This window comes from Molothrus ater, chromosome 1 (genome assembly GCF_012460135.2).
Source record: "Molothrus ater isolate BHLD 08-10-18 breed brown headed cowbird chromosome 1, BPBGC_Mater_1.1, whole genome shotgun sequence".
In the NCBI taxonomy this organism is placed as follows: Eukaryota; Metazoa; Chordata; class Aves; order Passeriformes; family Icteridae; genus Molothrus; species Molothrus ater.
Window position 1 is genome coordinate 21,032,278 of NC_050478.2, and position 12,999 is coordinate 21,045,276.

At 38.3% G+C, this 12,999-nt stretch overlaps 1 protein-coding gene across 2 annotated transcripts in view; it reads left to right on the forward strand.

The window, feature by feature from the left end:
- Nucleotides 1-1,900: 1,900 nt before the first annotated feature.
- TRDMT1 (tRNA aspartic acid methyltransferase 1) overlaps nucleotides 1,901-12,999 on the forward strand; it is a 28,755-nt gene continuing 17,656 nt past the window's right edge. The window contains exons 1-4 of one of the 2 annotated variants that reach the window (XM_036407061.2): nucleotides 1,967-2,053; nucleotides 9,395-9,554; nucleotides 10,070-10,179; nucleotides 11,813-11,889. In XM_036407061.2, coding sequence (XP_036262954.1) covers nucleotides 11,852-11,889 — 38 coding nt within the window. In that variant the 5' untranslated portion in view covers nucleotides 1,967-2,053; nucleotides 9,395-9,554; nucleotides 10,070-10,179; nucleotides 11,813-11,851. Of the gene's footprint in view, nucleotides 2,054-9,394; nucleotides 9,555-10,069; nucleotides 10,180-11,812; nucleotides 11,890-12,999 lie in introns of both variants that reach the window. The other variant, XM_036407060.2, reaches the window with a different exon arrangement.

Sequence of the window (12,999 nt, forward strand, 5' to 3'; positions counted from 1 at the left end):
GCTGGGAATATTCTACTGCCACCAACCAGCACTGCAGAGACATCTCTGCTGCTTTTTCTGTCTGACTCCACTTTTCCTATGTATGAATGGCAAAAATACCTTGGAGTCAGGGAAAGAAGAAGGAAAAGCAGGTCTCAGCCCTGTCTTCCTGTCTGCTATTAATCACTCCAGGTACTGGGCAGCTCCAGATACATGAACTGTTTCTGGCTGACTACAGCTCTCACTCTTCACAGTACCTAGCATTGCTGTCATCTGTAGCTTATGGGAATAGTAAAACAAGAAACTCAAACTCATTCATCAGCTTTACTGATTTCAATAGTCTAAAAGTTGCTTTTTTTTTTTAATTTTCATCTTGCATCTATATTTTGAAGGGGTTCTACTAAAGTGTATCTTCTTTGCTGATAACAACCTTGCTCTTTGTAACCCATCTTCAACATCTGGCGAAGGGGCTATGGGAGAAAAGGGGCCACCTTCAACATCTTGATCAATTTTCTTCATGGCCTTCAGCATCTTTGTCCCATGACTCATTTCTCCAGCAAGCACATGCAATTCCATTTTCTCAGTTCTCCATCAACCTCCAATGCAGGAAACCTGCATGCAGCTGGTTGCATTGCCTGCTGCTCTCGTCTGGTGTCTCAGCTGCTGCACTTCCTTTCGTGTGACAGACTTGGACTTCTTGTTTTAGTCACCTTCCATGTTTGACAATTACAGCAGCAGCCCCAGACTCTGATAATGAAGATCCACAAATGAATGACAGGTGAATGACAGCACTCTTTTGAAAAAACTGGCAGGGACTGATATTTTTACTTTGAAATTTTGTTTCTAATTCCACTGTTTTCCCCAGGTCATGCATCCTGTATTTTGGAGGAGTGCATTGAAAGGCAGCAGATTTACCTCTTTTTGCCCTCCAGTTTCTGCTAAAAATTCTTCCTCCACTGTAAGTCAAGAGGTGGGAGCTACTATGACATGCTGTATGAGGCAGCTTCTAAGGAAAAAAGAACTATTCCTTAAACCCACCTTGTTTTTGACAGGTTTCTTACAACAATATAATTAAATCAAGAAACTAGTGGAGAAACATGTTCAGCTTTGGTTTGGTTGATTTTTAATTTTTTTTTAAGTGTTTCATCTTCAATTTACAATCTGAATCTGCAAACTGAGGCATAGGTGAATGTCTGCTTGACTGTGGTGGGTAACCCATGTAACAGTCTGTGACGTATTTACTCTGGTTTATATATACATATATACACATGTGTATATGTATATATATACACATACATGTATATATGTATATATACATATATACACATATATATATATACATATATATACACATAGGCATGTGCACACACACATACACACACACACACACACACACACACACACACACACATATATAACATATATATATATATATATATATATATATATATATAAACTATTTGTTTAAAAAACCGGACACTTTATGGGGCAACAGTGTCATTGAGTAGTCTCTTCCTTCTCAGTTTAGCAAGAAGCGTTGGGGCGAATAAGAGCAGTTTCATCAGTTATTTCCTTCTTTCCTGTGCGGGCTTTGAAAGGGCTTCTCGAAAACGGGCCAGCACACATATCCCCCCTCATGAGGAGCAGGCCCGCTGCCACCCCGCACAGCCACCCTCTGCCTGCGCCACCCGCACCTCTCTGGCCTGACCGACCCCCGCGGGGTCACGGCGGACAGCGGGTCCCTCTCCCGCCCCCTCACTGCCAGGAGGGCGCAGGTGGCAGAGCCGCCCCAAGGACACCTCAGGGGGCGGCAGGGCCGGCTGAGCCGGGGGCGGCCTCGTTCTACGGGGCCGATCCCGCCCGTGGTTCCCCGAGCGACCGCCAAGCCCAAGCCGCCGCCGCCACCGCCGCTCCGGGGCGGCGCAGGCCGGGGCGGGCGGGGGGAACAAAAGAGCGGCGGAACGGGCGGGCGGCGCTCGGGGAGGCGCCGGGCGGGCCGGCGGGCCGAGCATGGCGTCGCTGCGGGTGCTGGAGCTGTACAGCGGCATCGGGGGCATGCACCAGGCCCTCAGAGGTACCAGCGCGTCCCGCGGGGCTACGTGCTGCCCGCCCCGCCCGGGACACCCCGCCCTCGGGGGCTCCGGCTTCTCCGGGGGGGTGGCAGTGCAGGGTGCCCCTCTGCTCGATAGGGCGGGCGAAGGTGGCCCCTTTTCTCCCATTGCCCCTTCGCCAGCCCGGCGTGTGGCACCAGGAGCACGTTGGGACAGAAATTAGGGATCCCTGCTCCTTGTTGGGCCCAGGCAGCCGCTTCTGGAGAGGCCGTGATTTTGTGTTTGTTGTTCTGTGCTCTGTGTAATACAGAGGCACCCCTGCTGCAGACGGGATGGGGATCACTGGGATGCCCAGGACGATAACCACATGAGCCAAGGTTTCCCACTGGCATGCACGTGGACTTGGTTTTCATAGCCCATAGTTAGGTGAACAGCTGAGCCATGCTCCAAAATGGGCGAGCCTAACCATCTGAGGCTGGTGTAGCATTTTATAAACATGAACATGAAATGTGGAATTTGAGCTGGTATAGAGAGTTCACACCAGCCCATGCTCCCAGGTGAGTTTTTGATCAGGCACAAGGAACCCTGGAGCTCAATTTGCTGAATTGTTGAGGCACGGCCTGGGTGACCTTCAGCAGGTCCTGTAGACTCTGTGAATTGGCTTCCCCAAATTAAAAATTGAGTTTGGGCTATTGATTTCCGTTGTAAAGTACCCTGGACCTTATTACTTTGAAGTCCATGTTTCAACACACATTAGTATAACTTATGATAATCACCATAATAATTTTAACTGTAGCTACAATCCTTGACATCTTTCAGTCTTCAGGAGCATTTGCAGAGAGCATTGTCATAAAAACATCACGTGGAAACTTGCCTTATCTTGCTATTTTTCCAGGGAGCTATGGAATATTAAGAGTATGCTTACAGAGTGAAATCTGTTTAGCATCATTTATTTACTTAAAACACAGAGTTGTCAGAGTGGGATTTTTCCTCCTATCTCTTTTTTGCTTGAATGTGTCTAAGTGCTTTATTTATGAGCATAAATATATAAAATGTATTTTAATGTATTTATTATGTATGTATAAATACACAACAAAATAGATTCCTACATTGTTCATAACTACCTGTTTTGAGGATGTATTTTCCTTATTTCCAGACACATTCTTAGAATATTAAGAGGCAAGTATAGCTTTGTCTGGAACTGCACATTTTTGAGTTTTTGTAGAGTGAAAATAGTGTTTTATGCCTTGTGTATAGTGTATACACTAATGGTAACATTACTTTTCTGGTAGCCAGATTCCTGAAGTGTTGGCAAACTATCCATGTTTGTTGTATTGTAGACAATTTCCAGATTTTCCACTTTCCATAGAAAGTGGACTGGTTCCTGAAAGTTAGCCTACACCATGGCTCCTTCACTCTTTACTGAATTACCTAGCTGTGTTCTTGCCATAATAATGGATGTCTTGGGGCAGTTCAGCAGTGTGCTGCAATGTTGAGTAAATTATAATGCTAGATGTGATGTCCTGTGTTTCCACCTGTGAAAACATCACTTGCAACTCAGTAAATACTTAGAAGGGTGGGAATGTTGGGAATGCCTCATTAGATTATCAGAAGACTGTAAACTTTTATCCAAAAGATACCCAGAATTAGTGATGCCCCAGTGGATAGTTACTACAGATATGAAGCCTTGAAATCATGTCACCCAGTGGTGTAGTTTGGAGGCTGAAGGACTTAACTAAAACCGTTGTATTTTTTCCTGAAAAGGTGAATTTACTTCCACGTTTACTGTTTCTGAGCTTGCTGAACACAACTGATTCAGTGTCAGTCTTTGGTGTAATTTCTGTTCTTATGGGTTTGCATTTGACTGAAGAAATTTCAGTAGGTATGAACAGTGAGACTGAGATTTTTCTGTAATGGTGTCAGCCAAAGCAGATAAAGGGACTGTAAGTAAGGACGTTTAATTTATTATTTGTGTAAATGACCGTAATTAGTTCAAAATGGTCAGGTACCAATTGAAGTTTGCAAAGTGGATAGACACAAAGCTATTTGCATTACAGTTGGTGTAATCGTTTTCAGTCTGGGTGCTTATGTTTCTGGGAGGCATATGGGAGTTCAGCCCATAAGCATCATGTTGTCTCAGGAAAGGTCCAAACCATTCACTTCTAGATGAAAATCTTGTTTAAGAGTCTTGTTAAAGTAACAGTCAGGCAATTTGATTAAAAGGTGTCCTACAAAATTTGCACTAAGTATTTAATAACAGGTTATTATATAAAACCGTTTTGATGAATTGGATTTCATTTGGGAGCAGAGATATACTTGGTCATTTGATAATTTCCACTGGCTTTTAAAGTCCTTTGGACATCTGGATTCAGTTTTCTTACACAGTTTATGAAGGAACAAAGTCAAGGGGCATTGAAGTGTTTGCTTTTACATGCAAATAAAAGAGAAAAGAAGTGAATGTTCCTCTGTAAGTACTTTAATAATGTGTTTCTTATATGTTTTTGGCCTATAGGTGTACATGAAACCATGCTGTTTGAAAAAGTCTCTGATCCTATCCTCCATTTAGCCAGTGGCAGATTGTTCAGCATCTTCTTTTAAATTGTGTATAGAAATATTAGAAGGGTTGTGGGTTTTTTTTCCATATAAATATGAAGTTTGAAAGAAAGGCCTCTATTGTTCCAGTGTTTCCATAAACCAGATGCACAACAGATGAGGATTATGTATAATAACATGTTATCTTGGTATGGTTTCTAGTGAATCTATAAGCTAAGAAAAATAGTAGGAATATGTAGAAAACAGAGGGAGCATGTGGTATTTCAGTGGCCGCATCCTGGGAAAGCCTTTTTCTACAAAAGGGATTCTGCAATTCTTGCAGGCTAGTTCCTGGCCATGTAATGGGTCAATTATGGTTAACTCAGCTGGTCCAACTTTTCTGTGAAATTGCCAGTGTTTCAATTGGCAAATAGGTATTTCTCAGGAAATCTGATGCTGACTTTTGTACCTTGATGCCCTTCTTGGCTGTGATCTTTCAAAAACTTTGTTGTAGAATAGCTTGCAGGATGAAGATGGTTGTTGTTGGCAGCTGTCATTAACGTAGAATGCATTTGGTATCAAATAGAATGCAATTGGTTTTGAGATTGTCTTTGCCTACAGTAAAAAATAATTGAATTTTCAATATTGATGGAAGTTTATAGTCTCTTGTGTTTCTCTGTAAAGATTACATAGAAGTGTTGAGTATATAGTTTCATAATTGAATCACATTCTTTTTGACAATAGAGAGAAGGCTGTTTCTGAACTTAGGTTTCAGTCTAAAGCTGAAAAAGAAAAATCTTGGGGATTGCCTAGCTCTGTGTTGGTACTTCAGCTGTAGATATATCAGCACATGTAGAATTTCTGGTTTTAGGTTTTGAATGCTTTATAATAATATTTTAACACCAAAGACCTTTTGATATCTATATCTTTTGATAAAGATACCATCAAAAGATGGTAAAGTTGAGCTTAGTTAAAGCCAGAAATCAGGGAGTCTCTTCATATTCACACTCTTGAAAGATTGAGACAGCTAGGGGATGAAAGGGCATTTCTTTCTTCTTCCCACTCTGTAACCTCAGCCTTTTGGGATTTATAAAGATTGATATTTAAGTCAAATATGTGTAAATCTATGATACTTTTTGTGTGTGTGAGTGAGTGAGTGAATTTGTTCTTTATAAAGTGCAGAGTTTCTGCAGTGAAAAATAGTGTTTTATTTTTAGAAAATCTATGGCTACATATTCATTTCCTTAGCAACTTTCCATGAAACAAACAACCTGCTTTCCTCCTTCCCAACCAAAACAAACCTAAACTGGCTTGTTAATTTAGGCAGTTTTCCCATGAAAACTGGTTTCCATGTCTCTGCCACAAGCATTTGTAATCTGCCTGGTCCCTGAAAAAAAATCCTCTTGCATGAAACACTAAAGGACATATTCTAAAAAATACCATAAATTTGCAGTGATGAAGTTGGTGATATTTTTCCTCTGCAATTGTTATATTTCAATTTTGCAGAGTAACAACTTTTGTCTCTTGTTCTCTGTTATGCATGTCCATTCACTTTATTTGATTGGCTCTGTGAATTGCACAGCTCAGTAAACTGGTGTGTTTATTTACACTGGGCAGAACTATCCCACCAGGAGAGGCAAAGGAGACAAAACTGGCTTTGACATTCAGCACAATGCAAAACAAAAATATTGCTGGTTTGAGCGAGTTTTTACACCTAAACTCAATTTAATGCTTCTCCAAAATATAGCTCTTTGTAGCACGGGATGGTACCAGTTGTGGCATAGTGTAAGTTTATAAAGTTTCTATGGCTTAACATGATTGAATCCTTTACAAATAGCGCAGTGAAAGGAGTTGCTAAGTGTCCTGCAGGAACCCAGTATCAAGTTTACTGATAGTTGTGTTCACTGTAGCCAGGGACAGTTCAGCCTAATCATTTCAGCCAAGAGCTGACACTCAGAAATTAAGTCTTTGCTCTCTGTTTTAAAAGGAAACAGGACTGACAAAACTTGTGACTAATCTTCCCTTTTCCATCTGTTTCCACATACCTGTCAGAAAAGATAATTGTTCTGGCTCCTATTTTCCAATATACTGAAATCCACCAAACTGCCCTTGCTGTAACACAGTGTATTTCATGTGTTCTGTTGACATTGATGACTCTATTGCAAAAGTACAGGAGTGAATATAAACAGATCTATGTTAATTTTAAGGTCTGCAGAAACACATGACAAAGGAATCAATTCTAAAGAGGAAAAGGACAGATATTGTAATGTCAGAAATTTTATTTCTGGCATTTGAAGGTGACATTCTTTGGGTTTACTTTTTCAAATCAGAAGCTAATGCACACATCCTGTCTTTCTTTGTTTCGAATGCATCTCCTTCCAATCCTTACAGCAGTGTCCCTTTCCCTCAAAAATGACAACTCCATACTGAAAGGGATTGTAAGCATTGTATATTCAATAAAGGAGAGAACAGGGACTCAAAGTTTGATTGCTGCCTCTTTAGGCAATTTAAGTAACAGTTAAAGAGTTTCTGCTATCTGGGTCCAAGAGGTTTGAAGCTTTAAGTGTGAAATCAGTACATTACTAATAGGATGATACAAATTTGATTTCACCTGCTTTCAGCCAAGAGAAAATATTGCAATCTAGTCTGCCTAAAAATAAGTCATAACACCTCCCTCAGTAACTTCCTCACCATATCTGTAGCTTCCATTTGAACCATGTCATCTGCTCAGAAATGAAAAGTGTCAGTTCAAAAACTGGTGTTGAGGAATCCTGCAAATCATGTATTCCAGCAGCCAGTTAGTTTCACTTAGGAAATGTGTATTATTTTTTCTTTAGTCTGAATAAAATGATGCTGTTTCCTGCATTGTCATAATTCTCTTAAATATCTGTGTTTTGGAGATTGGATGTACTTATTTGAGGGGGATAAAAAAAATCTCCAGAGCTGTGTCTGTTTCTGTATTGAAGCTTTGCTATGTATTTTGGGGAGTTGATTTAACATCCCACCAAGTCAGCGATTCCTGAGTTGGTTTTGTGCCTTTTGTCAGTGGGGATAGTTAAACACAGTCTTGATTCTGTTTTTCTCAGATTCTGCTTTCAGGCTTTTTTTATGATGCATTCCTTATAGTAATTTTCAAGTAGTAAATGTAATTGCTATAGGAAAGCAGAATATCACAGTTTGACATAAAGTTATTTAACTTTCAGGAGAAGTTCTTTAAAAATGTTGCATTTTCACATTGTTTGAAATTTAGACAAGCTTTTCTTTGTTAGGTTAGATGTGTGAGAGCTGCTTGTCTGCTCGAGCTCCTTCATGCGTTTTCAGGGCATATCCACACAAATATGCTTAATCAGCTTTTAGAGGGAGTCTGTTCTCTAACAGGAATTCCCAAGTGAGCTGCAGCTTTTAAATGAAAAGGAGAAGCTTTGAAAAAGTTATCAGGTCTTAGAATTAGGAAGAGGGGATCTCAGGTGGAATACTTCAGAAAAAGTTCCTGTCCTTTTTCCATGCTGGTTTACATCTCTGGTTTAGACTGAACATTGTATTGCAAGGGGATTCTATAGGTTACTATTAGCTGTGTGCTCTCTTCCATATCTCCAGGCTTTTGGGCCTATCTTTGCTTGTATGTATGCAGGGAGATATTGAATGGATGGCAGTAAAAAAACAAGTGTCTGAATCATGAGTTGTGAGAGAAAGCACACAACTTGCCTTCCCAATTGCCCTTTTAAAACTATGTATTAATTTAGATAATAATTGAGGGTCTTGATTTTGTTAATTTTATTTTTCTTCTGCAGTACCTGGAAAACACAGTAAGAGTTAGCTTGTTAGGACAATGTGTTTAAGGAGTGAGTGAGAAAAGTGATCTCTTTAACAGTATTGGAAGTTTGCTCCTGTTTCTTAGATGCTCCAGCTTTGTTTTAGGAAGATGGAAGTGTTGGTTCTTGAGCACATTTTTAAATTGAGATATTCATCCAGCTTTCTCTTCACGCTAGGTGTCAGTGTTAACTTACCTGTTCTGTAATCTCAGGTGTAGTCACGCTATTGTCCTTGTGGATACACCTGTATTTAGTTCTCAGTTAGAACTTTTGGTCAAAAGGTCAAGACAGTAATGGCAAACAATGATTTGTATGCTGACCCTTAATGGTCTGTAAGTATTTATCTTGTGAAAAACCTTATCTTTTTGCCCTTGATTGCATCAAGTAAACCTGGAACAACCAGCTTGGGCCTTGTTAAAATGTCTGCTACAATCTTTTCAATACCCAGATTTCTCTTTCATCTTAGTTTTGACTAAGACAGCCTTGAAAACCCGAAAGATAGTAGATGGATGGTAACTGCATTATTCAAAATTAAATCCACTGGGATCATCCCAGTTGGGCTTTCATCCTCTCAAACTGTAAATAATTAGCTGACTAGCAGTAATTCATGCAGTATCTCATAAGGTCATTTGTTAATGTGTTACTTGAGTATATTGTGAGATTATTCAAAGGCATGTGGCTATTTGCCTTGTTTCTTTTGGTTTAGAAAAGTTTTTTTAAAGTTGCCTGTGTTTCATCTGAGGCTTTGTAATGCTGACCATAATGTAAATATCCTGATGGTTGATATTGATCTTGGGTATCAGGAGGTAGGGTCAGTTCTCTCCCTGCAGCTGTGACAGTGACCACAGCCTGTCGTCTTGGATAAAAAGCCTCAGTGAAGGTATTGTGTTTAGTAATAACAAATAGTGTGACATGATGAGCAATGGCGTAAACACTGCTCTTTTTATCTCTTTAGCTTCTGTAGAACCTATTACTCTCTTACTTTATAAATTAGCAGTTGTTTATTTATATTCTTTTTAGTGTATTTTTATTTCAGGGTTTTAGCTGTGAGTTTGTTACACTGTCCTCTCGTCAATAACACCTCTGTCCAAGAGAGGAGAAGCTGCCAAGTTTGGTATTTTCGGACCTTTAACTCAAAGGCGGCAGCTGTTGAGTTTGAGGCCTAAGGCTTTACTGAAATGTAAGCATAAATGTTTTTCAGACAGCTTAAATTTTTATTGGAAGAGTAGACATATATCAAATATATTTGTGCTATTTTTTCATAATGAGAAGTAGTACACCTCTAAAATAACACACTTATTTCTTGTAAGTTGTCAGAGGATAAGGCAGTGGCAGTGGGCTTGGCAGGATTGGCTTAGGATGCCTGTAGCCAGGAACTTGCTGCCACAGTGACCTGCACAGAGGTGGAAATGTTGTAGAGGTGCACCCTATTTGGAATTTTTTAATCTACTTTAATTATCTACTTTTTTATCTACTTTAGCTTCCATTTTTGGATATGTAAAGAAGGGAAGTATTGCCCATATGATTAGAAAAACAGTATGTTTTTATACAAAGTTTCAAAGACAACACAGCAGAATTTGATTGTGTAATTTGCCTTTTGTTTTTTAGCGATGCTGTAACACAGCTGAGCAAATATATTTTTCTAAGAGTAGTAAAGAGAAGCTAGAGTTTTGAAATTATTTTTTTTAATTTTAGAAAGCTGCACATATGCAGAAGTTGTAGCTGCTGTTGATGTGAATACTCTTGCCAATGATGTTTATAAGCACAACTTTCCCAGCACACCTTTATGGGCAAAGACTATTGAGGTGAGTAATTAAGGTGTTTTTTACTGTAGTCTGGCATTTTTAAGATGTGAGTTGCTTTCACTGTCTTTATTAGTAGCAAGAGAAACAGAAATATTTATGTTATTATGAATAAAGCAGTTTTACAATAACTTTGATTGCTTGTGCTGTTTGGTTGTTGAAGTAAACAGGATTTCATACTGCAGGCTTTTCTAGAAAGTCTTGCCTACTGCATGAAGAAAGGTTATATAAATGTCAAGAGGAATGCTTACCATCAATAAAGGAATGTCAAAAATCATATTTTTAGATTAAAAAATATTTTCATGTACTTCGAAAAAATTTAATTAAATTACTTGGGGGCATGCCTTTGTTTTGAAGTTATAGTTGGGCTCAGAGAAACACAACAAAATATATTGAACTGAACACTCTTGAATCTTTTTTAATGGGCTCAGTAGATGAAATGTTTTAGGAATTCTGTCACTTGCCAAATTATTTGAAAAATAACTAAGTAAAATTGGATTAAAGTTGTCTGTTTTAATAGATGAGAGGCAAGCTAGGCATGGAGTTTTGCTTGGATTGAGTTAGAAATTACTGTATACTTCTTAATCTTTTACAGTTTTACAACATGACAGTAAAAGATACTGTGTCTGTTTTAAGACAGCAGCTTAAGTAAGAGTTAATTAGGTGGCTAAAGGTTAAATGCTTATTCAGCACTCAATAATAACTGGCTAAGTGATAGTTTTGTAATGGAAAAAGAAGATTAATCTTTGCCTGTATCATTTTATAGGAGACAAGAGCAGATTATTAGTCGGTGACACCTTTTTCAAATATAATGGAAAAAACCAGCAGCTTTTGTCTAGTTTTCTGAGGGTAGCTACATTACATTTGCTGTGTAGGTATCCCTCAAAATATGTAAGGAGTGATTTCTTTGTCCAAGTCATAGTTACTTGATCATTGTCCTTCTTTCCTCCTGGCCCCTTAATGTGTTGATCTTCTAGTGTTGGTGAAAACTTAGTTTAGATGAATTTCTACCTGTGTAATTAATTCCTACCACAGACCTAATTCTTTCTTTTCTAAGCAGGATTGTCTTTGTAGAGAGTTTCAGCCATACAATATCTTTGACTAATTTGTATAGGGGAAAAACTATGAAATAAACTTTTTAAGGTGCATTGCCAGTGAGCCCCTAAGAACTAAACCCCATAGTTTGGATCCATAAAAATTATCATATTTACACTTGAGCTACTTTTCTTCTCGGATGTTTTTACACATATTTTGAGTATGTGAACACTGGTTTTGATGCACTAAGACTTCATATCTGAGTAATGATACTTTATTTTCAGGAGAAATAACAGGTGAGTATCTACTGAAAGAACCACTGCACACCTCAAAGAATGAGCAGATAAAAACCTCAAGATTATGTATAGATGCTAACCTTATTAGTGTTTTGTTTCATATGAAGCAGTGAATGCATATTTACGTTTTATGGTTTGCCAAGGTAGAAAAGATTTTGAAATTACTAGGTCAAATGAGAGATTAGGTAGTTTTTTGCTAAATGAAACATACTGGAAGTAAGAGGGCTAGTTTGATCTGAGAGATGGCTTGGGAATTTCATACAATTCACAGCACTCAACATTCTTCTATTTTTTTCTGTTTTCAGGGCATAACACTGAAAGAATTTGACAGATTATCTTTTGATATGATTTTGATGAGTCCTCCCTGTCAGCCTTTTACAAGGTAGGTACAGCACACTTGGGAAAAAAATGCAGTTATTGCTGTATATGGCACTTTTATACTCTATGTGGTCAAAGGAGAAATGTTATCAAGACATAGTGACACTGTGTGGGTGATCTGTGTATCTTTCTCTTCCTAAGCAAATGTTTTGTAGCTCTGTTCACCATGGTGTTTACTGAAGTGAAAGAAAAGCAGCAATTTGCATCTTAATTGTTGATCACATTTCTTGCATATGTATATATTAATTCAGTTTAAGTTTATTAAGCTTCTTACAGCACCAATTTTGTGAACTGTATTATTCCTCTACTAGTGAAATTTAGTGTTTGGGAGTCCTGCCTTTCCTTTTAGATTTCAATCTAATATTTTCCTGGGGCATGTCCAGAAGGAGGATTGGAATTTCTCAGTTCTGCCTGAGACTTAAGAGTATAATCTGATTTTATTTGTACTTTGAAAATTGCACATGCACACAGACAGCTTATTCTGAAGAATATTTCTATTTTAGCCACGACCAGAAGGATAATGGCTTTGAAATGATTTTGTGGATGATAAAGAGAAATATCTTGCTGATTAAGGACTGAATTTACTGACATGTTATTTGTCAGATTAATTTGTAATTCATCTCATTTGACAGCAGTAACCAGTGGGATAAGATTCTAGTAACTGCACTCATGCAAAGTAGTAGCTTCATGAAAAAAGTCTGTTGATGGTGATAATAATGATTGTGTAAGAAAGTATATCTCGCTAAATGTTCTAAGACTGAGAAGAAATCCCTGTAAAGGGGTGCTGATCTGTACAAATGAATAAGTGCAAACCTATGATGTATATAGGAAACATTTCAGATTTTTTTTTCTTTATAATATGATGAAAAGAAAAATCTGTGTATGACTGATTAATTTAGATACATGTTAAAGCTCTTCTACAAAGCTTTTATTCTTTTTTTATGAGCTAATACAAGTATAAGCTAGGGAAACACAGGCCTGGAATCATTATCATTTTTGTAACCTACATAATCTTTCCAGTTTAGTGTTACAAAATTGATTCCAAAGTTATTCATGTGGGGCTCCATCCTGCTAAATGGTGAACAATGAGGCTTTAATTCATAGAAATAATTTA